Here is a 25,432-nt window from a genome sequence, read left to right as displayed (position 1 = left end):
AAAACTCATTCAGTTAAGACTGGTCTAGTATGTCTAAAAAAAAAAATAATAACCAAATGGCAATAAAATCAGTCACCCACAATGAAATTTGAATTTCAATGCATTTTAAGTTAAAAGGTAACAAATGAGGCAAATGCAAAATCTGAAGTGTAACAGTGTTTGGACAAGCAACACAGGACATACAATAAATGCTTAAGAACTCTTCCTGTTTGAATTTAATACGCAGTATTAATGCTACTGATTCTGAGTCCATGAAATTTGGAACTAACCCTAAAAAATTCTGAATGTTCAATATGCTCTTTTCATGAATGCCCCTCACAATCAGTAATGGTTTTTATGCTGATGTACATCAGCAATCATACGGCAGCATGAAGAGAACAATCACTAGAGAGCAACAACCAACACTGCACTCAAAAAAGAGGCAAAACATTCAAAGTGTTGAAATACAGGCTGTTGAAATCCACAACAAAGACCGTCCACCATTTTTCAATTCTCACTCATATAAAAACATCTGCATAATGCAAACCCATCCATTTATCCTCAAACTAATTCATAGCTTCATCTGATGTATGGCTGTGGGTGCACACTGTACAGCAGCACAACATACGCTACACTATTCTATTCTGAACTATAACAAGCTGGGATTCTCCTTTGGGAGCCGAGACCAGCAGGCTGGTGCACAGCGACTTCACGGCACCCAACCGCATCCTATGCACCTGTCCCAAGCCAGGATCAATCCACAGAAGTGCTGGAACAACTGAGTCACAGCAAACAAAAGGACAAAACCCCAGCATTTTTCCGGCACGACCAGTCTTTCACATTTGTTACAAAAACACTGAGAGGGTCACATGCAATGAAGCACGGTGCAAGGCTGCTCTCGCCGCACGTCACCTTAACTTTCATGCACCATTTCGGTACTGAGCTTCAGCTGAATCCCTCCCAAAACCTCACGGAACGAGATCCATGAACAGGGTCTGACTGTCGCCTGGTGACAGGTGAAAACCAGTCCGTGCGCTGCACAAACCCCGGTCAGCCTCTTGTGGGCCAGTCCTCCCGGACGAAGTATTTACTGTTATTTACAGCGAGAGCGGACTCGCACCGCTCCGCGCCGCAGGGCCAGTGCCTGCGCTCCCCGCTCCGCCGGGCAGCCGGGAGCGGCGCGCCGGGGGCGGGCGGCGGCCGCGGCCACAGGCGGCAGGTGACCCGCGATCCGCCGGCTCGGGCAGCTCAGCTTGTCCCCGCCTGGCCCTGGCCGGCATCGAGCCTCCGGGGTGGCCCTTCCCCTCCAGCCCTCAGCGCCGGCACCCAGGACCCGAGACCACCGTCCCCGCGGAGCCGGCCGGCCCTGCTCGCCCCGCGCAGCGCCACCAGGCCACGGGCAGCCACTCTCGACCCGGGCCGCGGCCTCTCACCTGAGCCCGCGGGAAGCTACCGGCGCAGCACCCGGCTGCCCGTCGCCCTGTGGGCCCGTCGGGCCGCCTGTCACTCCGGCTCCGTCTCTCGCTCAGGCCCCGTCCTGCCCCGGCTACTCCATAGCGACGGCGGCAGCCTCGGCGGCGGGGCGGGGGCGGCCGGAGCTCGGCTCACTTCCGACCCGCAGGGGCGGCGCTGGGCGCGGCCGGGGGCGGCGGGCGGGAAGTGATGCGCTCCGGCGGCTTCCGCCAGCGGCCCGGCCGCGGCCATGGCGGGGTATTTGACTCCGCGCTTCAGGAGGATCCGCAGCCAGAGCGAGTTGCAGCCGCGGCGGGGGAGCGGGCGGCGCCGAGGTGGGCGAAGAGCGTCATCCCCGTCTCTCCGCTGCCGGAGATTTTCCCCCACAGTGTCGGAAGGGCCGGGGAGCGGAGCGGGCTGCGAGGGGCGGGCGCCTGCCCGTTGTTTGTGTTGGCGACCCGGTGCCGCGGGCGGGCGGCGCGCAGAACGCGGCTAGGGAGGCTCGGCAGCTGGACAGGGAACAGAGGAGCTTCCTTCGGCCATATCCGTGAAGCTGAGCTTGAGGGGAGCGCCGCTGGTAGGGCTGGGCGTAGAGCTGGGCTGGCTGTTCCAGGCGCGGTTAATGCACTGCAAACGCTTGTTTGTCGTCTGCTGAGCTGGGCGCGATGTGTCAGGATAAATTGGGGGCTTCGGAGCACCTCCCCCAGTGAGGCTGGGAGCGCGGGGGCTGCTCACCGTGAGAAGAGAAGGCTCGGCGGTGTCTCTGTAAGTATATAAAGAGAGGTGCAAACAGGATGGAGCCAGGCTCTCTTCACTGGTACCTAGAGGTTGTGATATCGTGTGTGGCCATCTCGGCTTCTGGAGCTATTCAAAACCTGTCTGCATATGGTTCTGGGTGGCCTTGCTTGAGTAGGGAGCAGATAGACCCCAGAGGTTCTTGCAAGCCTTGGCTGTTTTGTGGTTCTCTAATGATTCAATGTGTACGTACACAGCGCGTACATACAAAGTATGTGGTCTTAACAATGATAAAAAATCCTTTCTCGCCTGTTTTTAGTGGTTTTTCGTTTTCTTGACTCTACCATAGTGGGTGTGAGTCAGCCTACAAGGACTGAGTCATGAAATGTTGTCTTTGTAAAATTAAGCTGACTTCTGAAATTTTTTTAAAGATATAAAACTAAAATCACTGTACATTTTTAAAGTATTAAATTAAAGGCTTATTAATTTGTAAAGCTTTCCTGTAACTCTTTTGCAGACTGTGATGGTCCTTTTCAAGCAACTCAGCTGTGGAATAGTATTATACATGCCCTTCACAATCAAGTGGAAATCAAAAGACGTAGACAACACCTGAAAACATACAGAAACTGTTTCACAGGCTCCAATGCTGTTGATGTGGTGCTGAGCCATCTTATGCAAAGCATGTACCTAAGCTGCAATGATATTTCTCGGCTGAAGGGGGTCCGTGTATGCCAAGCCTTGATGGATCACAAAGTGTTTGAGCCAGTTGGAGCCAAGCTTTACTTATTCAAGAGTGGGAAAGAAACAGAGTTTGAAGACACAAACACTAGTCTCTATAGATTTGTAAATAGCAGTCTTGAACCTCTTCTTCCAAGAAAGAATAAGGACAATGGAAGCATATCTCCTGAGCAAATCTGCAAACAGAAAACGAAAAGATGTTCCAAGTGAGTTACACTGAACTATTCTAGTTTTTCTCATTTTTTAGTAAGTTAAGGAGGGTTATCTTTAAATGAAGTTATGTCTGTCTAAATCAGTGCCAGTTTTGAGAAACGTCATGTCTAAATTTTAGGTGCTACCAGGTATATTTGGGTCAGGTGTTTTGGCCTGCCCTTTGTTATTTGGAATAGAGTCTGGCACAGTAGCATAAGCCTAGAAATAATTTGGTTTTGCTATCAATTGTGCTGAAATCTGAGAATTAGCATAAATGAGCTAGTTACTGAAAGTTGGTAAATGAAGTAGAACTAGCAAACAGTATTTAGAATCAATATCCTTGCCCTTTCCACAAAGCAGATGTGGATGATAGGAATTCTAGTAGCAGGAGAGAACTCCCGATATAATGAAGCCCTAAGGTTCTGATTTAAGAGCAGTTTAGTAAGTAACAGAAAGACAAATGTGTTCTAATAGTATTTGTTATACATCTAACATTTTTTTTCCCTCCCTGAGCAGAACAAAGTGTGACACAACCCTTTCAAACCCCTTAGCATTGGAAGCAGCTGATAAAAAAAAGGTTGAGGAGCTTCTTCGATCACTATACGTTCATACATCTTTACCTCCAAAGATCATGGTTAATGAACCAACTTGCCTGCTCTCAAAACGAGGTGAGGTTGAATTCTTTTTTTTTAAACTTGATTGTTCTTCACTGAATCTGGGAGTCAGTGCCCCATTTCTGTTAAACAATGCTCCACAGAGACCTAAATCTAACCTGTCACTAATGACAAAATATCTAAATGAGCGTTAAAAGGGTTAATGCTTGTTGTAACTAAACAGAAGGAAGCACAACAGGGTTATGTTTTTGCATAATGGTACTATTCATGAAAATACTACTACAGAAGGAAGTAGGTCTTAAGATTATAATTTTTATGTGATTCTTTTGCTTTTCACTAGTCTTTTTCTTCTACTAATTAGTTTATTCTGAATCCTAATATGATAAGGGGAGGCATATTTTTTAACATTCCTATTTTGATCGCTTCCTACCCAACACAGCAACTTCACGCTATGCTGTTACCGTGTTTTCTTTGAACACGCAAAAGATTCTTGAGCAAGTAAAAACAAAGGTTAGTTGTTCACATAAGTTCTCGTTTCTGAGGTTTTTTTTTTGTGTATTTATGGTATCAGTAATAGAAGATGTCTGGAAACAGCAAACTCTGCTACGACTGCTGCAGTTAATTGATGTTCCCTTTCTGGAAGATATCTTGGTGTCTTCAGTGAAGACAAAACCAAACAGTTTTGGCAAAGAAGAAGACATGATTATCTCAAATACTTTCCTGGACAGAGAGGTTATGTGTAGCTTAAACTTGCCCGAGTAAGTTATATATCTATGAAATGAAATTGTTAGTAAATGTTTTATTTTACTCTTGATCAAAGATTTGTGTTAAGTGAACAAATAGACATCATTATGCTTGTATACCTGTAGACAGGGGTGGCATTAGTGGGATTGACTTCTTTTCAGAAGTGGTAAGTGATTTCACAAAAAGTATATGTTTAGAGTTGGACAATTGAGCATTTTAAAAAAATTAAAACTTTAACCTTAAGTGTTATAAACACTCCTAGTGTTTATAACCAAGTTCTTTACTCTTAGGTCTCCATAACAGACATTAGAACTTGAAAAATTCTATTCTGAGGCTTTTTGTTTGTCTGAGTTCCTGGTGGCCATGGTGTGATTATACAAAGTCAATAAGGCATCTGTTGTTAGCAAGAGAAAAGGAGAAACTAAGCTGTAGCACTGAGGAATGCTTATATAATGAGAATATACAAGTGGCTGCATGTTGTCAGTGCTCTTTTTTTTGAATCTTATTTTTTGTAGTGTTCCTTTTTAGTGTACTTAGGCTGATCTGTCTTGCACATACTTCTAATGAATATGTCAAGGCTCTTGTGAATGTCTTAGGAATGACTATTTTTGTCAAATTAATGCAGTTTTTATCTGCAATTTCACTATCTTTGTTTCTGTTCTCCATGATAAAAATAAGGTTCTGTGGATTGTAAGTAATATTTGCAACTTGTCATTGGTTCAGATCAAATTATTTTACATCCAGAATCACAAAAGTAATTGCCCCTCTGCCCAACACATTTCTATGATTTTATATTCCTTCTGTACAAAGTGGTTGAGATTTTTTCCTCTTATCTCCTGGCTTCTTTCAACACTAAATTATACACCTGAATTTTAGGTGCATAATTAGATTACATTTTCTTTCCTTAGTTAAGACCTAGAGACAACAGATGCTTGTGAGAACTCATGTCTTTACAGTAGATTATATAATAAACTGCTTTTGTAGTCTTCTGTAGTTTTTTTAACCCTGATTAACCCTGGTGGGTTCTCAGTGTGTCTGTTGGAGTAATGGTGGGGTGGTGTTTGGTTTTTAAATACTAGCTGAGTTCCTGGGGTTAGTGACAGTGGCATGATTGCAGCTTGTTTTGATCTGGGTTTATCTCGGGTGTATTGCCTTTTTAGCATAGGAAAAACATGGAAGTTGCTCATTTTGAGCAGGTTCTTGAACTGCTGTAGAGAAATAAGTTACATAAACTGCTTAATAAACCAGTTCAGCATTGTGGTTCATATATGTGACTATATCTACATGGTTATTTTTATCTAGTTTTCTTTAAAGAATTAGATGGACCTTGAGATTGCTCAGTTGTTTTAGAGTATGGTGCTAATTACACCAAGGTTACAGATTCAATCCCATTTACTTAAGAGTTGGATGCAATGATCCTTGTGTGTCCTTTCTGACTCAGTATATTCTATGAATCTGTGAAAGTAAAAATAGGTAGAGTTTTAAAGCAAGCATTAAAACTACTTTTTCCTTCTACAGGCCTGACAGATGGCTCTATGCTGCAATTGAATGCTTGGAGTATTTTCCTGACCAATTCCTAGTGATGGTTAGTCAGCAGCTACCTCAAAGCACTAACAACCCCAGCAGTCTGAATACATACAAGAAGATTCTTTTTGATGTTATAATGAAGTATTACAGTCAAAAGAAGGACTCTCTTCTAGCCACTCAGGATTTTGATATTCATTCAGGAATTATAGAACTTATAGGTGAGAGCAGCCTGGAACAAAAAATATGGATGAAAGTTGTGTAGAGGATGTCACTAGGCATCAATTGACTGAATCATGACACCATTTGCAATGCCATTGCAGATGCATTTTTTAGGTTGGAAGGAAATGCTCAAGATCACTATTAAGAACCTCTACTCGAGACAAGGACAAATTTCAAAGTTAGATCAATTTGCTTAGGGCCTGGTCCAACTGAATTTTGAAAATCTGGAAGGATAGAGATTCACCAACCTCTGTGGGTAACTCTTTCAATATGTAACTACTCTCATTGTGAAAGTTACTTACTCCAAGTCAGAATTTGCCTTATTGCTACTACTAAGTAATAACATAAAACTAAAATCATTGCTATAAAATTCTTCATGTTAACCAGAATAAGGTTTTTAAAGTTATGGATGTAGGGTCCTTTTTAGTAATAGAAGTTACTTAAAATTGTAAAAGGGACTGTTGAGAACCCTCTCATCATATGCATGCAAGTAAACCAGAAGGGTTTCATTTAAATAGAAGTTTAAGATTAATCCTACTTAAATAGGCTTTGTTGCTGCTGCTCCAGTCCTAATGGGTTGTTGTGCCTTAACCCTGGCTGCCAACTAAGTACTACAAAGCTGCTCACTATCTGCCTGCTGCCACCCTGCCCTGGTGGGGGAGGAAAAATTGGAACCTGTGGGTTGAGAAAAGAATCTTTTAATAACTGGAAAAGCATGAAATTTTGTTTGAAAGGAAACCCCCCCAAAAGTGAGATTATTATTGGGATTTAAATAAGTATTCGTGACTCTGAAAATGAATAGTAACGTTGGATATGCTGTTTTACTCCATGGCAGAAAAAGGAAAAACAGATCAAGCTCTAGAGGCATTACAACTTTATTTAAAACTATTAGCACCGAATATTAGTGAAGAACTTCACAGGCTCCTTACATTCCTAGCCATTGCATCAGAATCTGAGGGCTACAGATTGCAAAAACAAGTAAGTATCTGTTCTACTTACTGTGAAAAATAGCACTTTCTCATAGTAAAGCTAACATTTTTGTCCTGTTAAAAGTATTCTGTTTACTGCTTTTCTGTGTGATCTGTTTCCCACTCATAGCATCCCGTTATACTTAGTCTTTGCTAGCACACTGCAAGTCAATCTAATGCCAAATCTGGGTACTACTTTTTCTAGTTTGAGAACCGATTTGTGATCATCAAGACTTGTACAAAGTTCGTCTTACAAAATAGGACAGTGTCAAAGCCACAGGCAGAACTGCTGGCTCAGTTTCTGATGGACAATCACTCCGAGCTCTTCAAGGTATCATTCTCCTTACATCATTGGCTTTGTCATTTTAAATGTTAAATGCCATGAATTGCCTTTTTTTGGAGTATGGCAAGCCTGAGGAACTGTGTTTTAATGTTCCATTTATTACAGTTTAATAGTAAAGCCAAACAGGGTGAGAAGCTGTTCCAGACATAGAGAACAGATTTTTGAGTGCTTTGCAATCCTTTATAAATTATATCCTCTTTATTTGTATGATTTGTATTAGGAAAATATTTAAAATATTTTTTGTAGGGTCATTTTGGCACCTTGTTGGTAATGAATGCCTACCTAAATATTTAGGTATCCTAGTATCTTTCTCCTTTAGAAGTTCCCTGGCATACTCTGAGTGGTAGAAAAATGGTATGCTCTTGTAGCCCAGTACAAGTATGTGTATAGCTTTGACAATTCTAAAAGATCCTTCAGTATTTCAGAATATTAACTTCTAAATTGAAGAAAACAAATAGAAACACAAAATGCTAGTAGCCTTTCTATGAAACTTGATGAGTTGTGTAAATATGCAGGCTTTTTCTAATCTCCTTAGTTTATGTTCCATCATATTGTCACATGTGAAAAGATGAAACTTTACTCTATAAAAACAAGCTTCACAGAAATTTGGTTACAGTAAAATACTGGTTTTTATTATACAGCACATCGATTTCCACTTCTGACTTCAGAGTGAGACATGGGAGTTATTTTTTTTTTATTATTATTTTTAATTAGCGCCAGTTTAGTTTGAAAGTATTAAGAGGCTATTGAGAGTTTTGTATTTGTTAGTACATAGCCAACCCCTCTCTTTAAATTTGTATTAAGGGTTCTGACATGAGAGTTGGGGCTTTCATACCCCCCTGGAGTTAGGGCCAAACTGTGTAGCAGTGACAGCAAGTGGATGATGGTTCACTCTGACAGCTGCACTTGAGAGCCTTGTGTGAAAGCTGAAATCAGCTTGTTTTACAGTGCAGGTTTTGCCATGGAAAACAACATCTAGAACGTTTTGCTTCCTATTTCTTTAGCCAGAAATAAACACATGTATCTTAATAAAATTGTGTGTTTTAGTGCAATTCTATGAGAGACTTTGAATGTGTACCTAAATAAATGTGGGCATCGATTCTTCTGCATTGAACTATGTTTTTAAATTGGTATCAAAATACTGAAGTATTGCTTTAGTAATTTTTTGGGGGGTTGTATTTTCAGGCTCCTTTAACTCTCCTGGAACTAACGAGTAGGAGACTTCAGAGTTTGCTAGAAGGGCAAGATCCAGATATCAATTCAGGTAGATGATGGGTTAATTTATTTATATAAATTATTGTATACAAACTGATTTATTATCATTGGACTATAATTCTGCATAGACTGTTCTTTTCCTTTGTTAATAGTGAAGCATTAGGGGGATTAGTGGCTAATGCACTAACTATTAAATTATATGCTATCTGTAAAATTGGTCTGAATATTGGAGAACAAGGATTCTATTAATAATCTAGTTTGGATACATTACTCTTTTTTTAACCAAATAATTACTTCTGGAAATAGTACAAAATGTGATTTGCCTCTAATTTGGTATGTGAATTTGATGGGACTTTGTATTTAGGAACAATATTCTTTTATTTTTGCCACAAGACACTGGAAATTCTCACAGAACTCATTAGTTCGAGGTATAGATGACTTGAGCACAGACTTTGATTATTTAGTGTTTTGACTGTTAAGTATTTTGAAGAACTCTCCTTTTTCTGGGTAAGCATAAAGTTTATTAAGATCTTAGGACTTATGCACCAGTGTCAAATGCCTTCCTTTTAGGCTACACTACCCTTCTGTATGTTTGGATAATGCTTTTCAGCTTGCTTCTTTTGAGCTAACATTCTGTCTGGCCTTGCTGCCAGAAATATTTTGCAACTCCGATTAAAAGGGTTGGCTTAAATAATTGAATTTCTCTCTGACTCTTAATCTTCTTCGATTCCTGTATTGCCAGTGCATTGTGTGCTTAAACACTGAAAAGAAACCACTTGGGAGCCAAATTGCACTAAGTTATTTTGCTGTGTAATATTGTATTTAATACATCAGCTGCTGGAGTAGTTTGGTACAGAATCTTTTATCATCCGTGCTGAGTTCTGGAATGAGTCCAAATTCCTTCCAGTTCAGTGTTCTGAGAATCACATATTGTGAAGCCAAAGAATACAGAGATGAGCAACAGTGGGAAGAGCTGTCTGTAATATTCTCAGAGCCTGTGTGATCTCCATCAGCCCACTGAACAGACAACTGAAGTACATACCCCATACTCCATTTTTCCTACTAACTTTTGGGCTCCAATCTGGAAATGCATATAGGTTCCATCTACTTGTTGAAATAGTCATTTTCCCTTTCCAAAATCTTTCATAGGAGCTATTCTTAGCTGGTGAACTTCCTAAGTCTGGGTGGGAGCATGAAGGAAGGCTGGGAGACCCAGATAAGAAAAGGGGTCTGTAAATTACAGGAAGGTCTTATCCATAGGTCTGCTGGAAATAAAAAAGACTAAAACCAGTGAGAGGACTCTGGGGTTGGTATTAATCTAGTAAAACATTTGAAACCACAGGACTAAAGATCCATGCTGAAGTTTTAAGAGTTAATCTCTTTGCCAGTGGTTAAGCTTTCCCTTTTGAAAGACCTGTCTTTTTTTCATCTGATTCTACTAAACCATAAAAAGTATTGATGTTTGACAAACTTATAAAAGAAGGGAAGGACAGGTCCACGTGAAAACCTATGACAACTCAGGTTAGTACTACTCTCTGTGTGAAGCCTAAAGATGATGGTGTTTATAAAGAAGGATTAGTTAGAAATTTTTCTCCTTTAGGCAACTGACACTTGTTCAACCAAATTGGTCTCTAATATGTATAAAAAGAAAAAGTGTCTGTGGAGTAGCTGAATGCCAGTCTTTCCTCAGGCCAGAACTCACCTGCCCAGTGAGTCCTTGCAGGGCAGTACTTAACTCAGCACAACTTAGCTATAAAAAGGTCATGAATCTCTGCAGTAAAGTATCTCTCTTGCATCACCTCTGCTTCTGGTGCCCAAACTGTGATCAGCTGTCTATTCTTGTAGAAGCTCCTAAATTCTGTTCCTCATTTTGGTAGTGTGGATTGTAGGCAACTATTTCTCCAAAGTATTTATTCACTTGCATTAGGTACTGAGCCTTACTACAGACCGGATTTACTCACAGGGAGTCTTTGGATCCTGAAAAATGCAAGGTGCCATTCTTACTGTGTAATGTTCTTCATTGTGGTTCCTGTGTGAGAACTGTATTTGCTCTTTATCTTGCAGACCGTTTCTGTTTGCAATACAGAATCTTCTATGATGCTGTATTTGTAGCACTGCTTTTTGACTTTATTTTTGCAATTAATGTTTAAATTTCCATCCATTCTCAATGGAGACCTGTATGTTTCACATTGCTTATAGATGTAATCACATCTGAACTGGAATATCAGTATACCTATGTTTCTTATATTTTTTTAACAAGGCTTTTACATGATGCATGAAACTTAATCTGAACTTCTGATTTCTTACAAAGGCTTCACCTTCTGTCAGTGCATTACAACTAAAGAATATGAAGATCAAAAGCAACAAACCAATCAGTATCTTCTAGCACTGATTCGAGAGATGGACAATGACCCTACTGTTCCTCTGAAGCAAAAGAAGAAATTAATCAAAGAATTCCGAAAATACCATTCTTTTGTCTACTGTAGTGGTTGTAAAACTACATGTGAGCTTTGTACTCCAAATGGTTAGACTTCAATAGTCTTTTATTAGTCTTTTTTTAAAAGAGAGGAGGAGACACATAAAAATTACTCAAAAAATGTTTTTTTTTTTTTATATCTTTACATGTTCAGTTTCAGGAAGCTACAGCTATCAAAATTACTATGCTGCATTAAATCTAATTAATCTTTTAAGCAAAATATACTTAATTACTTGTAAGTAATAACAGCACACTGCTTGGGCTGCCCTGAGTTCAGAGTTTGCCACTTTTTTCCATCTGTCCCACAATCCCATGGTTTTCTATCTGAGCCACGTCTATGTTCTAAGCGATGCTTGGGTTGATAATCAGTAGGGGTTTTTAATCTTTTCTATCTTTAATTAATAATAACTTCATCTTGTCTTAAACTGTAGGTTATGACTCCTGTGGGTATTGTAGAAGTGTACAAAGTGTGTAAAAATGTTGGAAGCAGGTCAGTGGGTTTTGAATCTGCAGCAGTAACAATTTATTAGGCAGGGGAGCTGTGCATGCTTGCAGTCAGTAATTATAACCTGTTGTTACTGCCTCCCTACTGTGGCAGGCTGAGCTGCTGCTAATTCAAGTAAAAAGTTAGATTTTGAAGAAACCTGAGAAATACTTACCTTGTTTTAGATCTTAGTACACTTAAGTAATTTATTTTAACATGATGATATTTGGATAGTGTCCAGTTATTTATTATAAATACTTCGGTAATGTTTATAAATTCATAGGGCAAAGCTAGAAGATATATTGGCCTGTCTGGACACATTGATGGTTAGTGCTACAACAACAAAGAAGTCTTGGTTCAAATAATTAAATCATGGAATTACAGAATGGTTTGGGTTGGAATGAATCTTAAAGATTATCTATTACCAAACCGCCAGCAATGGGCAGGGACACCTTTCACTAGACCAGGTTGCTCACAGCCCTCTCCAACCTGGCCTTAAACACCTGTAGGGGTGGGGCATCCACAGCTTCTCTGGGCAACATATTCCAGTGCCTCACCATCCTCACAGGGAAGAGTTTTTTCGTAATATTGAACCTATTCTCTTTCAGTTTGAAGCCATTCCCCCTTGTCTTGTCACTACAATATCCCCTTGTGAAAAGTCCCTCTCCAGGTCTCTTTGTAGGCTCCCTTAAGGTACAGAAAGGCAACAATTAGGTCACCCCAAAGCCTTTTCTTTTTCAGGCTGAACAATCCCAATTGTCAGCCATTTTTATAGTAATTAAATATGTGATATAGTATGATAGGGATTACATTACTTCTTTCATCCTTGCAACAGACATTTAGTCATGTGTTGGACAAAGACTCAAAGACTTGGTATTGGAAGGGATCTCTGATCTGGTCTCATCACTCAGGTCAAAGTGAAGCTGTTTAGTGCAGACTGCTCAAGGCCTTTTCCAGTTGAGTTTGCAATATCCCCCAAAACAGATATGCCACAGCCTCTTGGATGAGTCTGGTCCAGACTTTGACTCGTCTCACAGTATTTAAAAACAAGCAAACAAACTCTACCACCACACAAAAAAGAAAAAAAAGCCCAACCAAAATAAACTGCCTTATGCTTAGTTAGAATTTCTTGCACTGCCTCCTGTCCTTTCACTGGCACTGCTGAAGTGTCTGGCTCAGTCTTCTTCATTCCCTCCCATGAGCATTCTCAGGGCTAAGCAATCACAGCACTCTCAGCCTCTTCCCTGTGTCAGTTCCTCCGCTTCCTTAGCGTTTTCTTGGCCCTAATGCTGTACTAGTTCTACTATAAGCATGATTGTTTTTTTTTTTTTTGCTTCTTTAGGTATCTCCATCCTCCTGTAGGCTTCAAACATACTCAAGTCAGCAGGATCCCAAAGCTTTCTTAAAACAAGTGCTCTTTTGTTTTTAAATTGAGTTACACTGTAAGATATAAACAACACAACCTATTACCTGTACACTTAGTTAACTTGTATATTTGAAGTAGCCTTATTTAAATTACCTGGTCCTATTAGAAATTGGGGAATGTAGTGGAAATTTCGGTCCATGAATTTCTGTATATGCACTTTCTGTTTAACTGTGACTCACCAGTATGAAATACATAATTTCTAGGGGAAAAACGTCCACGTTTCCCCTTTCAGAAGTGAATGCCCCAATTCCTATAGTACGGGGCCATGTGTTCTTTTTCTAGCCCTGTGTGGGGTTTTGGTCATTCTCGCAGAAGAGGGAGCCTATACAGAAGCAGGTTATTGAGACTTGTAAACAGGAACGTATTTCCTGACTAAGTGCTTCTGATATTGAGTAGTAGAAGGAAGAGATTTTAGTTGTTTTTTTTTTCCAATCTCTCTCTCTTTTTCTCTCTGTTTTCAGTCCCTTTATTGTATTGTACATACCAGGGAGAAGTGATAACATGGTAATTTGTAGGCTGGGTGGTCTGGGGATTGCTTTGGGAAAAACTGTTGTTAAAAAATGGACTTGCACTTTGTGACTTGATATAGAATTTTCTTGTGCTAATTTAAATATAATAAAGAATTGTATAAAAAGTGATGAGTCTTTCATTTCATAGTGGGTTCATAAACAGTAAGGAAGTGTTCCAAGCAGCAGTTTATAGCTGCCCTGTGGCTCCCTTCAGTTAATGGGACAAGAAGCTGAGATTGATCTAGTTCTGCAAAGGAAAGGAAGAGCTCTTGAGAGCCTTGTTTTATTCACTGACATTCATTTTTACCCTGACAGGAGGATCTACTCACCTTTAATCTCCTGTTGACAGAAGCCTGTTATTTTACATCTAACGGCCCACTGAACAGAACAGATTTGGTGAACTATAGACTACAGGTTTGCAGTTAAATTCCAAAATTAGAAAAATTTCATTGGGCTTTAGAATGTCCTGGCATGTATTTTTAACAGTATTTGACACAGACTCATGAGGTAGGGAAACTTGGGACCTGTCAGTCATTTGTTTGATTTCTAGCATAGAGCTATCAAATAAATTGCCAGTATGTATTTGTTTGAAGTAGAGACTATTCAGAGTGAAGAGTTTACTCGAGGTACATTTCAGTGCAGTCTTATCCAAGCACTTTCAGAGGCTTGCTTCTATTTGTAGAGCATTCATGTTTACTCCTACCAAGGAAAAAGTTCATTAGTGCTTTCATGAGAATGTGTATGTTTCTTTCAGCTTAAAGCATGCTGATACTTTCACGAAGCAGTTAGTAAAAAAACCAGCTTCTCCATGTGGCTATCAAAGTGGCAGTGTCATGTAGGACTCATGTCCTACACAAAGTCATACAATTGGAGTCCAGCAATTTGTAGGTGCTGGTCTCATCCCTTCATACCCTAGCTGCCTCCTGTGTGGCTCACATAGCTGCTAACAGCAGGAGGAAGGTACCTCTTTCATTCCTTTCAGCAGGTTAGACTAGAGGAAAGCAATCATGAGCTGGCAGTCCAAAGTAAAAAAGATCATATTCACGAAGAAAGATATCTCCCACTCTCTGAAACACTGGCTGCTCTTTGATTCTGCCCTTATGCAAGGTAGCCAGGTAAGTGCACTGCTTACAAATATCTACTGGTTTTGTTAGGGCAGATGAGAGAGGGAATATGAGACACAACAGGATACTCCAGTGTCCATTATCCACCCTGTCTGAGCACCTGTCTATGTCTTGGCAAGCAAGCAAGCCAGGTGGGGCACCCCCATCTAGCCTGGCCCTCCCAGCCTTCTAGCTGGCTCATAGCCCAGGCTTTTCCTCCTCCTGCATGCCATGCTGCACAGACTGATGGCAAAGTAACACAGCTTCTGATGCCAGAAATAACAAAGACTAGGGTATTTGTGTTTATCTAGGATGTGTGGAGAGAACTCACCCAGATGGGTCATCACCCAGGACACAGCTGAAAGCTTTGTTCACCTTTGTGGCACCTTCTTTTCAGAAATTGAGGGGAGTGGAAGGAAGCTTATATGCTCAGGCATTGTTTAAAATAAAAACCAAACAAAAAAAACCCTCAACCTACTAAATTAAACACTCTATAGAAAAAGAATTATTCAAATTATTCTTTTCTCAAAGCCTAAGCATATTGTCAATTGCAGTGGTCACATTTCAGGTATATTTCTCTCATAACTACTCACTGAACCAAAAATAAAACTTACGTATTTATTTCAGGAGAGGCAAAATCAAAGGCTTCTTTTGAGATGTGTTTAATGCCCTTTAGTGGAATACTAGTGAGTGAGAATAATACTCATTTTGGGAAAAAAAAACACGAACCCATTTCTTCTCACTATATATTAGCACCACACCAGTACAAGCAATTGATATTTTTATTGCCTCATGCACTGAGGTTTTCTGCAATAAAAATACAATGAAGCTATCAGAAAAGATACAAACATAATGAAATTGCAATGAACATATTACACTTGAAAAACTTTATTTCTAAACTCTTAGAATTATTTTTTCTCAACCCAATTCAATACAGGAAAGCTAAAACACAATCCTAGCTGATGGAAAAGAGGTTGTAGTTCAAAGAATTCCATTCTAAGTAAATTAATGGAATAACAACATATCCAACTCTGCTACCTATATATCAAATTTCTCTTCACAGATATTGTGTCCATGTTCTTCATAGTCTTCTCTAGTTACTATCATGTCTTCAAAGTCATCATTTTCAGAAATGAGCTTCCCACCTTCCCAAGAATAAGTAATAGGGCTGGAAAATGAACAAAGTTATTATTACTCCTCTATAGATTCATTTAAAATAGAAATAGGCAGTGATGATTTCCAAGACTTCTATTTAGCCATACCTATTTAAACTACATGTTTGATTGCTAAATCAAACCATCCAGCTCCAGAGAAGTTATGAGACAGTTTGAAACTTTAGCAGGGCTAGCTGACTTGGCCCTTTAAAAAAGGGCCTCTGAAGGCAGGTGTAAAGACAGTACAACATGGATATGTCTTTGTATTTACTTTGCACAGATAGTAATTCTTTAATAGTAAAAAACTCTTTAACAATACTTTTTTAAAAGTAGATTTTTTTTTGTATGTTCAAAATATACTTGTTTTACCTCCTATGTTATCCTAATCCCTGAAGTGATATATTAATAATGACATGGTAGTATTCAGATGCTGAAAATTCTAAGTAAAAGGCTAAGTTCTAATCTTAGGTACTTACATACTCAGCTAATGACAATACAGTAGTCCTATTTATCCTTTTAAAGTAAAAAGGCTGACCCTAAAAACACTTCCTTAACTTTATTAGCTAAAGTACAGAGCAAGCAGGTGATCCCTAGTTTATCTGGTTTGTCTGAAAATACACTGATTTAAAACATCTTTCTTGAACAATTTTTGTTTACTTAATATTTGAATTAATGCCTTTACTCAATCTACCTTCTTAATCAGCAAAAGAAACCTTACTTAATTGTTTGTGCTGCTAGCCCCTTCTATTTAGTAGTTCTTACTTAGGACTTACTTTTCAGGAAGAACAACGGAAACATCATAGTCAGTTGGAGTAAGACATCGAACTTCAGAATAAACCCTATCTCTGAAGCCTGGAAAAAGCGTGTTTCCCCCAGTCAGAACTATGTTCTTGAAGAAATGAGGCTGCATTTCTGTAAAATAATTAATTAAATCTGTAGTTAAGAGATGGAACATGTATCTAAAGATTAAAGGTGGTGATTTTTCTGATTTTGTTAGGAATTTGAACAGAAATAAGAAATATGCATAGAAAAAATTTATGATAATCTTATCAGCATATCTGTTAAAGAGAAATATGAGAAGGTGATCAATCACCCTGTGTTCTCCCTGATTTCAGAATTTGGCTTTGATAACTACTGTTTTCTTATATTTTATTAAATTTCATGTTTGCCAACACCATTCCCCTTTCAAAAGAGATTTTAAGTGACACAGGCTTTTTACGAGTACATTAATAGCCTAAATGTTGCCATACTTATATGGCATCATAAAACCTATGAAACTCTTCTTTGTAATCATAACAATAATTACCTGTACATAATCTATGAAATGAAAGCCTTAGTATTACATCTGACAAACAGCAGTCAGAAAGGTTTTACTCTTTGATGCTTTAATTACTGACTTTTGGTCAGTTTCACACCAAACGAAACCAAGCCCTTACAACATCCCTCCTTTTCCCACCCCCATGTCCTTTTCAAAATACTTTCAGGATATACCTTCAGGTAAATTCTGAATAGAATAAACAATGGCTTCAGGAATTCCCATTTCTTGAATACCAATATCCGAAGGGTGGAAAAGTATTTCTGGAACTGCAAATCTTTCATTTGTAAGACGAAGTATTTGTTCACCAGTCTTGTATTTTCCACTTAACACCATCTCTTCCCTTGGCTAAATTAAAGACATGAATAGTACCCACTGCTTAAGAAAAGAAATCACATCCTAGAATATTCAGCTAATCTATTTCATGTCCTGCAGAGGTACACAGTGTATGCTGCCATTGTCGTATTACCTATCAGCAAATCTTTTAAGAATAATGCATACTCTGGTATTAAATCTGAAGTGACTTTGCTCTTACCAACTTGAGTTTTGTCCAAAGCAAAATAAAACTGGTATGCATGAGAGTGACCTCAAAATACAGGAGTGCTTTCAGAACAATGGCTAGCTCAGTAAATGAGATAAAACTACTAAATTGTCTTCACTGGTATTTCAGGATCTTCCATAACATGACTTTGAACTTTCAACCTATTTGGGTGTTTAAATGTAATTCAGAGAAACTTACCAAAAAAAAATCAAAGCAGAGAAAACATTTCCTAACAATGTTTAAAAAAAACTTAATAATTATATGGATAAATTATATGACAGAGCACAGAGAAAGCTACAGCTGTTAAATAATAGAACATAAAATGCTATGCTGGAAAATCAGTATTTTGTTTTCATCCCAACTTACTGAGGAAAAACCTTACCAATTAATGCATAGCACAGAAAGATGTTACAATACAGCATTAGAAAAAAGGGAGTATTTTTAACCTCTCCACTAGACTTGTGCAGGGGAACAAGTCCAAAAAAACTTCAGAACTATCATTACCTTACAAAATCCCTTTTTGATTGTGCTGAAGTCTGGCAAAACATAATCTACCATTACAGTATTTTCCTCTCCTTTCAATCTGAAAAAGAATGTAAAATTCAACAGAATAAAGAATAAATTCTAAATTCCAACTATTTTATATTGACAAGACTTCTTTAACTTAATTAGAAAATTTTCTGATTAAGGATATAGTTTTGTTTGTACAAACAGATTATTCAAAAGTACCAACTTTTACATTTAGTACCATTGCATACATACTTGGCAATGTCCATGTCTTTGTAAAAGTCTTGTGAAACATAACACACATCTTCTTTCACTTGATTAATTACATGTGTTTCATCCATAACATGTAGCTGCCTGTGAACAAGAAAAACCAAAACCACACAAGTTTGAGAATAATTTAAGTGTTCCATTTCCTGTCCAGTTTTCCACTAGAACTGAGCAACCATTGTTTTTCAGTCACAGGAAGCTACTGTCTCAATATCTAAACTCATATTCAATTTACAAAAGCATTCCTGGCCTACTAGAGCTTAGTATCTTCCTGTTTCACGTTCAGTAAATACCTTAACCTGCATTTGCCCATTGTCTTGCTAACAAGCACAGATGTAATCCTGCCAGTAGCTCTTTGGTGAAGACCTTTACCTACATAAAGCTCCAAGCTAAAGGATCCAAATGAAAAGTTGATCCTACTGCATTTTACTTGTGGTTTTGATACAATCAGTCAGCAAATTAACTGATGATCTACTGAGACACCTCAGAAAATATGTTAAGACTTGTATAATTGTGAATACACAGGTAACCTCAACAACTTCAAAAGCACTGGCACTTTGAAAAATAACAGCCTAATTCTTCAATGGGTTTAAACTCTTCTTAATTCATCTTGATCATAAGGTCAAGATGGTAGCTAGCAGATTATAAGAGACAAAAAATTCCCTTCTCCTTTAGACAGCAATTAATCTAAAATTCACAGGAACCAGTAACTTCTAGCTAAAGTAAACTTCTAGCTTATTTCATACCAAGTTTCAGTGTGAAAATGAGCGTGCTTTACCTATAAGAGATGATCTCCTTTAGATGGTTTGTTAAGAGTTTCCCTCCAACATTGATCCTACAGAAAAAGAATAGCATGAGGAACTATCATTATTCAGGCACAGCAAACAGTTCTTCTAGAAAATATATACTGCAGTATACCTGATGATTGCCTCTTTCTTCTTTTTACTTCTGCAATAAGGTACAATGTGGGTAAAAGAGTATCCGCTATCCACGATGATACAACACAGCTCAGATGGATTATCCCGGAAATACCTGTGTGCACTAAGAGCTCCAGCTGAAATACAAAAAAATTTAATTCCATTTTCATATGAACATTTAGAATTTACAGTGATATGAAAGTGTACTTGCTTCATATTTTAAATGTCTTTGACAGACTTTCCAGACCTCAATACATAAACCACTGCATTAATTCATTTTGGCAGTAGATAAAATTAAGTGTTATATATGGCCCTATTAAATCTTTTTGAGGAATTCCAGTCCATGTTCCTTTTTCTCTAAAGTCTAATCATACTGATCATGCTTCAAACTTATTTAAAGGAGTATCCTATGAGAAGGGTGGTATGGTTGTTTACACATTCCCTGCGACACACAATACATTTCATAACTGTAATGCTGCATTTTATTTGCCAACACATAACAAAAACAAACAAAAAGCAATCCTATCGCCCTAAAAAACGAAAGCTATCAAAGACTTCATGCAAATTTTTGGTAGATTTCTTTAAATGCTATCCTGTTTCAAAATCCATCTCTTATTTGTGTCATCCTTACTCTCCTCAAATTTCCTGTAATTATATATCAAGACACTCTTTAGGAAGTAGGAAAATACAAAAATGCAAACTAGAAGGAGGCGTACTCACCATTTACTCTAAGAACTGCTTGAAACTGATATTCTTCAAATAGAATTTCATTCATAGATTCTTGTATTGAACTGAAGTTAAAGTAAGGTTCGGTAATAATAATATTGGTATCTACAAAATCCACCTATGAAAAATACATTAAGATTATCATTGCATAAAATGTAGAAATTAGTAATTCTTTTCCATCTTTTGCAGAACTGAAAGATCATGTAAATCTGAAAACATGATTACCACTTGCCATATCTGTTTGTAGAAGCTAGACTTAGACTATTTGGCTAGGCAAAGATGATTACTAAATGTGTATGTATTTTGGCCTACTGACCCAGCTCATCCCTCCCTTTTACATTAGCTAATTCTTGATCTCTTAACTACATTGTATTTGTCTGTGATTATTTTTTATTAACTCTAACTCTTAATTATATTGATATGAATTTCTTATGTGAGCTGCACTCAGTATCAGTACATACCTACAAGATTAAAAAATTAAAATAGTTTTCAAAATTCTACACCAGAACTCAAAAACGTTTGCAAAAACTTAAATCCCTGTGATTTCTTAATGAAGATATTTTCAAAGAGAACAGTAAGATCACCCATTCTACTTAATATTTGTTAATTCCATTAGTCAGTATTTAATCTACACGGAAGATGTAATTAAGAAAAGGCTCTTACTTGGTACATTTCTTTTCCAAAAAGATAATCCCAAACCTGTCTCTGAACATCCCAGTTCACCAAGTAACCCTGTAGGAATTTAGAAACAAATTTACACTATTTAGAAAAAATGAAATCATACTTAAAAAAAATTTCAAACAACAAACAATTGAGACAGGTAATATAAAAAAATTGAGAGTTAAATTTCTAAATTTACATTTTTAGGCTAAGGAGTAAATGTTACATAGGACTAAGGTATGTTACAAATATTCTCCATTGATACGTTGATTACTGCACTACAAAAAAAATGTACATTGTGTTTTCTGTATACATTCTTTTTGGCAGATTGTCAGTCTTCCTTAGTGCCAGGGAAGGTTATGGAAGAGATTACCTGGAGTGCCACCACCCAGCATGTACAGGACATACAAGTGATCAGGTCAGGTTTATTAAAGCTTGACTAACTTGTTCTCCTTCTATGACAAGATGACCCACTGAGTGGAGGAGGGAACAGATGTGACTGTTGTCTACCTGGACTTTACCAAAGTCAGTAAAGTCTTTGACACCATTTCTCACAGCATTCTCCTGGAGAAGCTGGCTGCTCATGCCTTGGATGGGTGAACTCTTTGCTGGGTAAATGACTGGCTGGTTGTCCAGGCCAGAGCACGGTGCTGAATGATGCTACATCCAGCTGGCCTCCTGTCACCAGTGGTGTACCCCAGGGCTCAAGATTAGGCTCCCTGTTACCAACAACCTGGACAAGGGAATCAGGCATGGAGGTGTACCCTCAGTAAGTTCACAGAAAGCACTAAGCTGGGTAGGATTGTTTATCTGCAGGAGGGTAGAAAAGCTCTATAAAGATTTCTGGATGGGCTGGATTGATGGACTGAGGACCATCTTGTGATGTTCAGCAAGGCCAAGTGCTGGGTCCTGCACCTGGGTCACAACAACCCCATGCAGCACTTCGGGCTTGGGGCAGTGGCTGGGACATTGTCCAGTGGAAAAGGACTGGGTGTGCTGGCTGGCAGCCACTGAGCATAAGCCAGCTTGTGCCCAGGTGGCCAAGAAGGCCAACAGTATCCTGGCCTGTATCAGCAATAGTGTGGCCAGCAGGACCAGGGCAAGGATTGCCCTCCTGTACCTGGCACTGGTGAGGCCATCCCTCGAATCCTACTTTCAGTTTTGGCTCCCTCCCAACAAGAAAGATATTGAGGGACTGAAGTAAGTCCAGAGAAGGGCAACAAAGCTGGTGAAGTGTTCAGAGAACAAATCCTATGAGGACCAGCTGAGGGAGGCTGTCTAGCCTGGAGAAATGGAGGCTCAAGGAGGACCTTATTGCTCTCTGCAGTGACCTGAAAGGAGGTTGTAGTGAGGTGGTGGTTGGTCTCCCAGGAAGAAGTGACAGGACCAGAAAGAATGGCCTTAAGCTGAACCAGGAAATTTTAGACTGGAAACATTTCCTCACCACCAGGCTGTCACCACTGGCACAGGATGCCCAGGTAACTGGCTGAGCCACCACCTCTGGAGGTATTTAGGAGATGTGCAGATGTGGCACTTAGGGACATGGCTAAGTGATGGGCTGAGCAGTGCAGGGTCAAACTTTGGATTTGATGATCTTAAAGGCTTTTTCCAACCTAAACAATTTTATGACTGTTAAGCTTCACACTGCTGACTGATTCTTGTATGATACTACATATAACCCTGCAGTTGGGACATACAGTATAAAAACTATTCCTTAGAATGATTTAAATTTGTCTTTAACTGAAGATACCGTACTTACTTTCTGAAAGGGAAGAATATAAAAAAGACCAGAGGGATCCTTAATTTCATCAAGTTGATTTGCTGTAAAGGTTTTCAAGCGTGCAGTCTTTGACCTGAACTGACAGTTGGGAATAACGCTGGAAAACATTGGGAAGTTTCCTATTAAACATGGTATGAGACACATTCACTTTCTTTATGCCACTTTCAGAAACAGTGTACTTTCAATATTTTTGTTGCTGTATTTTGGCTTTAGTCCATTAACTGGAGCCGGCTGTAAGGGAAATCTTTAATTCTGACAAGTCCAGTGCAGACGAGACACCTTTTAGAAAACCAAATACCACCCCCCACCTCTGCCGCACACTGCGCTGAGCTGCAACCTCCACCCTCGGCTACCGGCACAATAAGAGCGCCAGGAGCTCTCCCCCACACCCCGGCCGGTGGGGCACGGTGTGACACAGACGTAGGACGCGGTGTGACACGGCGGGCCATAGCGCCACACGGCGGGTCACGGTGCCACACGGCGGGTCACGGTGCCACACGGCGGGTCACGGCGCCACACGGCGGAGCCCGGTGCGCGCCGCAGGGGCGGGGCCCGCAGCCGCCGCAGGGGCGGGGTGCGGCCAGGCCGCGCCTCTCCGCGGCGAGCGCATGGGCGCTGCGGGCCCGCGCGCTGGTGGAGCGGCTGAGGGGCGCGGGGCCGACGGGGAACGGCGGGGGTGAAGCCGTGAGGGGACGCCCAACGCCCGCCCTGCCCTGTCCCGTCCCGTCCCGTCCCGTCCCGTCCATTCACCTGACGTTCGCGTGGCTGTAGCCGATCTTGGCGTTGTAGGCGCCGTTATCCAGCACCAGCGTCGCCATGTTCCCCACGGCGCCACGGCCGCCGCCGTCCCAGTATTGATCCGCCACCGCCGTGGATCTCTACGGTGACCATAGAGCGGAGGAGCAACGCGCGGGGGGCCCGGCGGGACGCGGGAGTGTCGGCAGCGCTCCGCCTCTGCCGCGGGGCGCGCGCCCTGCCGGTGACGCTCGCGGAGCTGCGGAACCATTGGCCGGGCGTGACCCGGCAGCGCTCGTCACACCGGTGGGCGTGGAGGTGACACGGCGTCACCGCGGACAGCGCCCGGCTCGGCCGCACGGACAGAAGGTTCCCCGCGCCGTCAGCCCCGCGGGGGCGGCACGGACGGCTGGGGACAAGGCGGGGATGTTAGGGCGACAGCCCGGTGTGGCGGTGGTTTAAAGTCACAGACCACCTCGGGTCATCCTGCCGCCTCGGGGTGCTGCGGTGCTGGAAACCCTGCGCCTCGGGAGAAAGGTGATGAGTGACAATCTCATTTAGAAGTGCACAGCGACACGGGCCTGGGCTGTGTAAGAATGTGACACAATGGAGACTACTCTAAATTCCATCATCATTATTTTACTGTTACAGAATCACAGAATCAATTAGGCTGGAAAAGACTTGAGATCACTGAGTTCAACGTGTGGTTCTACACGATGTAAACTAGACCATGGCTCTAGGTGCCATGGCCGGCCTTTCCTTGAACACCTTCAGGGATGGTGACTCCACCACCTCCCTGGGCAGTCCATTCCAATATCTAATCACCCTTTCTGTGAAATAACAACAACAACAAAACGTTCTTCCTGATATGCAAGCTAAACCTCCACTGGTGCAGTTTAAGAGAGTCCTCTCATCCTGTCCCTGGTTGTCTGGGAGAAGAGACCAACTCTCAACTGGCTACAACCTTCCTTCATGTAGAAAGTTTTTCAAAGCATGCATAATTAACACTTTTTATTATAAACAGTATAGAGAACAGTGCTATTGGAATTCTTTGTTCCTAGTCAGCTTTTATTTTACTGAAGTCTGTGTAATATAGCACACACCTTTATAGAATCACAGAACCATAGAAGAGCACCAGGTGGAAGGGTGCTGAAAGATCATCTGACCCAACCTTTCATAGTAAAGGGAAGCGTGGTGAGATAATCTACCACCCTGTCGAACACCATCTTGAAAACCTGTAATGGGAACTCCCTGAGGAGAGGTTTTCACAGTGATTGGTTATTCTCACTGTGCAATAGTTCCCTATGTCAAGATGAAAGCTCTCCTGGTGCAACTTAAATCTTGTTGCCCTTTGTCTTCTTGAGATGAGAGAGCCTCCATCATTGTAGCCACCCTCTAAGTACCACAATACTGTGATAAGGTCCCCCTGAGCTCCTCCAAGCAGAAAAAACCAAAGTCCTTCAGTCTTTCTTCAGAGTGTGTTCTTGAGTCTTTGATCATCTTTATGGCCTTAATTTGGATGCTTTCCAGTTGTCCACAATTTTTTTTTAATTGCTGGGAGCAGAACTGGACACAATACTTCAGGTGTGGGCTGAAATGCACAAAGCAGGGTGGGATGATCAAGTTTCTGTCTCTGCTAGCAATGCCCGTGTGCATGCAGCCCAGGATTTGCATTGCACTCCTTGCTGCAGTGGTGCACTGCTAAGTCCAGTTCAGCCTGATGTCCATCCAGACCCCCAGGCCCTTTTCCACAAGGCTGTTTCCCTGCCACACAGGTCTGAGCCTGCACTGGGCTCTGTGGGTATGTCACCTCAGGTGCAGTACCTTACACTTGTCTTGATGATGAATTTTGCTCTATTTATATGTTTTACTTGCTGTCACTAGTTCCTTTGTTGTATTCAGGTAAAACAGAAAGAAGATTAGTTTTGTATTTGTATGTAATTGACTTTCCTTAACTTAAAAATAACTGTTACTCTGTATGATGACTCTTAACTTTAACAAACATAAAATGTCATTCTATGAGGCAGGATGTTCATTGGAACACATGGCGATCTGATTTTAGACAAATCCTCTTTATGTGCTTGTAAAGGAAGTGTGTCTTAAGGA

General features: G+C 40.5%; 3 protein-coding genes across 7 annotated transcripts in view; 1 reads left to right on the top strand and 2 right to left on the bottom strand.

The window, feature by feature from the left end:
- Positions 1-1,582, bottom strand: part of SCYL2 (SCY1 like pseudokinase 2) — a 30,301-nt gene extending 28,719 nt beyond the window's left edge. For all 3 annotated transcript variants that reach the window (XM_088165123.1, XM_088165124.1, XM_014889850.2), the window contains exon 1: positions 1,413-1,582. The gene's annotated coding sequence lies outside the window, so the exon portion shown is untranslated. The remainder of the gene's footprint in view (positions 1-1,412) is intronic.
- A 77-nt stretch (positions 1,583-1,659) lies between these two features.
- Positions 1,660-13,750, top strand: DEPDC4 (DEP domain containing 4). Of its 3 annotated transcripts, XM_088165122.1 has the most exons (10): positions 1,660-1,766; positions 2,684-3,110; positions 3,613-3,764; positions 4,282-4,468; positions 5,973-6,199; positions 7,036-7,178; positions 7,374-7,499; positions 8,697-8,775; positions 10,654-10,717; positions 11,038-13,750. In XM_088165122.1, the coding sequence occupies exons 1-10, from the start codon at positions 1,682-1,684 to the stop codon at positions 11,066-11,068; spliced, it is 1,521 nt and encodes a 506-aa protein (XP_088021248.1). In that variant the 5' UTR covers positions 1,660-1,681; the 3' UTR covers positions 11,069-13,750. The 3 variants fall into 3 exon arrangements, with proteins under 3 accessions (XP_088021248.1, XP_014745341.2, XP_088021247.1); XM_014889855.2 differs by lacking the exon at positions 10,654-10,717; XM_088165121.1 differs by having other exon boundaries at positions 10,654-11,181.
- A 1,738-nt stretch (positions 13,751-15,488) lies between these two features.
- Positions 15,489-23,651, bottom strand: ACTR6 (actin related protein 6). The gene is made up of 11 exons (XM_014889854.2): positions 23,342-23,651; positions 22,571-22,688; positions 20,815-20,883; positions 20,146-20,269; positions 19,427-19,562; positions 19,287-19,343; positions 18,497-18,595; positions 18,239-18,317; positions 17,370-17,541; positions 16,652-16,790; positions 15,489-15,892 (listed from the first exon to the last, which is right to left on the bottom strand). The coding sequence occupies exons 1-11, from the start codon at positions 23,407-23,409 to the stop codon at positions 15,763-15,765; spliced, it is 1,191 nt and encodes a 396-aa protein (XP_014745340.1). The 5' UTR covers positions 23,410-23,651; the 3' UTR covers positions 15,489-15,762.
- Between the last annotated feature and the right edge of the window lie 1,781 nt (positions 23,652-25,432).

The sequence above is a fragment of the Sturnus vulgaris genome, chromosome 5 (assembly GCF_052056855.1).
Source record: "Sturnus vulgaris isolate bStuVul1 chromosome 5, bStuVul1.hap1, whole genome shotgun sequence".
In the NCBI taxonomy this organism is placed as follows: domain Eukaryota; kingdom Metazoa; phylum Chordata; class Aves; order Passeriformes; family Sturnidae; genus Sturnus; species Sturnus vulgaris.
The sequence above is the reverse complement of the archived record's forward strand: the minus strand, read 5'-3'. Positions and strand labels throughout refer to the sequence as shown.